The 1,501-nt window shown below is 45.8% G+C and overlaps 1 protein-coding gene across 1 annotated transcript in view; it reads right to left on the bottom strand.

The window, feature by feature from the left end:
- The window catches only part of LOC101863494 (AMP deaminase 2), a gene marked incomplete at its 5' end in the record, with an annotated part of 64,587 nt that overhangs the window by 33,879 nt on the left and 29,207 nt on the right, over positions 1 to 1,501 (bottom strand). The window contains 1 exon segment of the mRNA XM_035968434.1: positions 739 to 937. Coding sequence (XP_035824327.1) covers positions 739 to 937 — 199 coding nt within the window.

Here is a 1,501-nt window from a genome sequence, read left to right as displayed (position 1 = left end):
TGTGTGCTTGTGTGAGTGGTTGCTTGTATGCTTGTGTGTGTGTGTGTATGTGTGTGTGTGTGTGTGTGTGTGTGTGTGTGAAGGCTTCCAAAGCTAGAATGTCCTTAGGGACTGCAAATTTACTTTTTGTGCCTTTAATCAACGTTTTCAGTAACATCCACACAGAAATACGTTTTTTAAAGGGACATAAAAGCTGGAAAAAACAATTGTGGCGACAGACTTGTGGTTCATAAGACGCATGCTACGTATCCCATGGAGAGCTAGAAAATCAAATGAAGAAGTCTTGGTTGAAGCAAATTATAGAAGATAGCTCATGACGAATATAAGAAAAAGACAGGCAAATTTCTTCGGACACACGATGCGGAAAGAAGCATTGGGCAATATTGTAACAACAGGAAAGTTTGATTGAAAGAGAGGCAGAGGCAGACAGAGGGAAAAGATACTGGACAAGATGACAACAAGGCTAGGAGCAGCAAGAACAACAGACACCATTGCTGCAACGCAAGACAGAGTGAAGTGGAGGTCCATGATCGCCCATGCCAGTCGGCAAGGCACCGGATGATGATGATGAAAAGGCCCATGAAAGAAAAATCGATAAAAATTGCATAAAGGCAGGGGAAATGCTGTTTTCCTCGATTCCACTATTCCGACGAGCATCTGGTTTCACCACGACGCCTGACATACAATATGCACGTGCACACGTCATGCGCGTGTGAGTGTATCCCCACCACCACTGACCCCACTGGTGTCCTCCCCGCTGATGTTGATCCTCTGGAAGTCCGGCAGCAGGTCATACTCCTCCTCCAGCTCACTGGCCACCTGGCTGGGGATCACGCTGTCGATGCGGGGCAGGTGGCCTAGGTGGCGCGCCTTGTGAGCCTGGGGGCGGTCGGCGGGTGGCACCACAGCCGTCGCCGAGGCCGCAGGGGGCACGGCGCTGGAGAGACAAGGCAGGGAAGATATTCATTTATATATTATACACCTGAGTAAGACGGAATCTCAAGGGAGCCAGAAAAAAAATTCCGTCTAAGACAGGGGAATATAGAGGAGATGGAAGGGGGGGGGGATTTCAAAGGCCCAGCGATGGGATCAAGGGTCACTTGTCACTTGTCCGGTTGGCAAGCAGTAGTAAAACTTCCCACCTCAACTGCTATCCTCTCTGATAATGACATGCATCTTTATCCAATTATCACCAGCGCTTGCATTTTATACGAGGACCACTGGGTTTTTTAAAAAGTCAGTTTAAATTGTCTGTTGTCCATGACGTCATAACTATTCGAATACTGGCCTTACACTACAGACTGTAGTGACCCAAGTAGTAGGTCAAGTAATTTCCGAATGAAGACCTCAACAACACCTTGGGGTTTTTCCAATAATCCAAAGCCTGAATACACATTACTATTACCAACAACTTACAACAATTACTACAAATGAAATCGGAAAAAAGAATAATAACAACAGGAACAAAAACAACTGCAATAATAATAATAACAATAGATTA

The sequence above is a fragment of the Aplysia californica genome, unplaced genomic scaffold, assembly GCF_000002075.1.
Source record: "Aplysia californica isolate F4 #8 unplaced genomic scaffold, AplCal3.0 scaffold00059, whole genome shotgun sequence".
NCBI classification, from domain to species: Eukaryota; Metazoa; Mollusca; class Gastropoda; order Aplysiida; family Aplysiidae; genus Aplysia; species Aplysia californica.
This window is presented reverse-complemented; position numbering and strand designations above follow the sequence as displayed.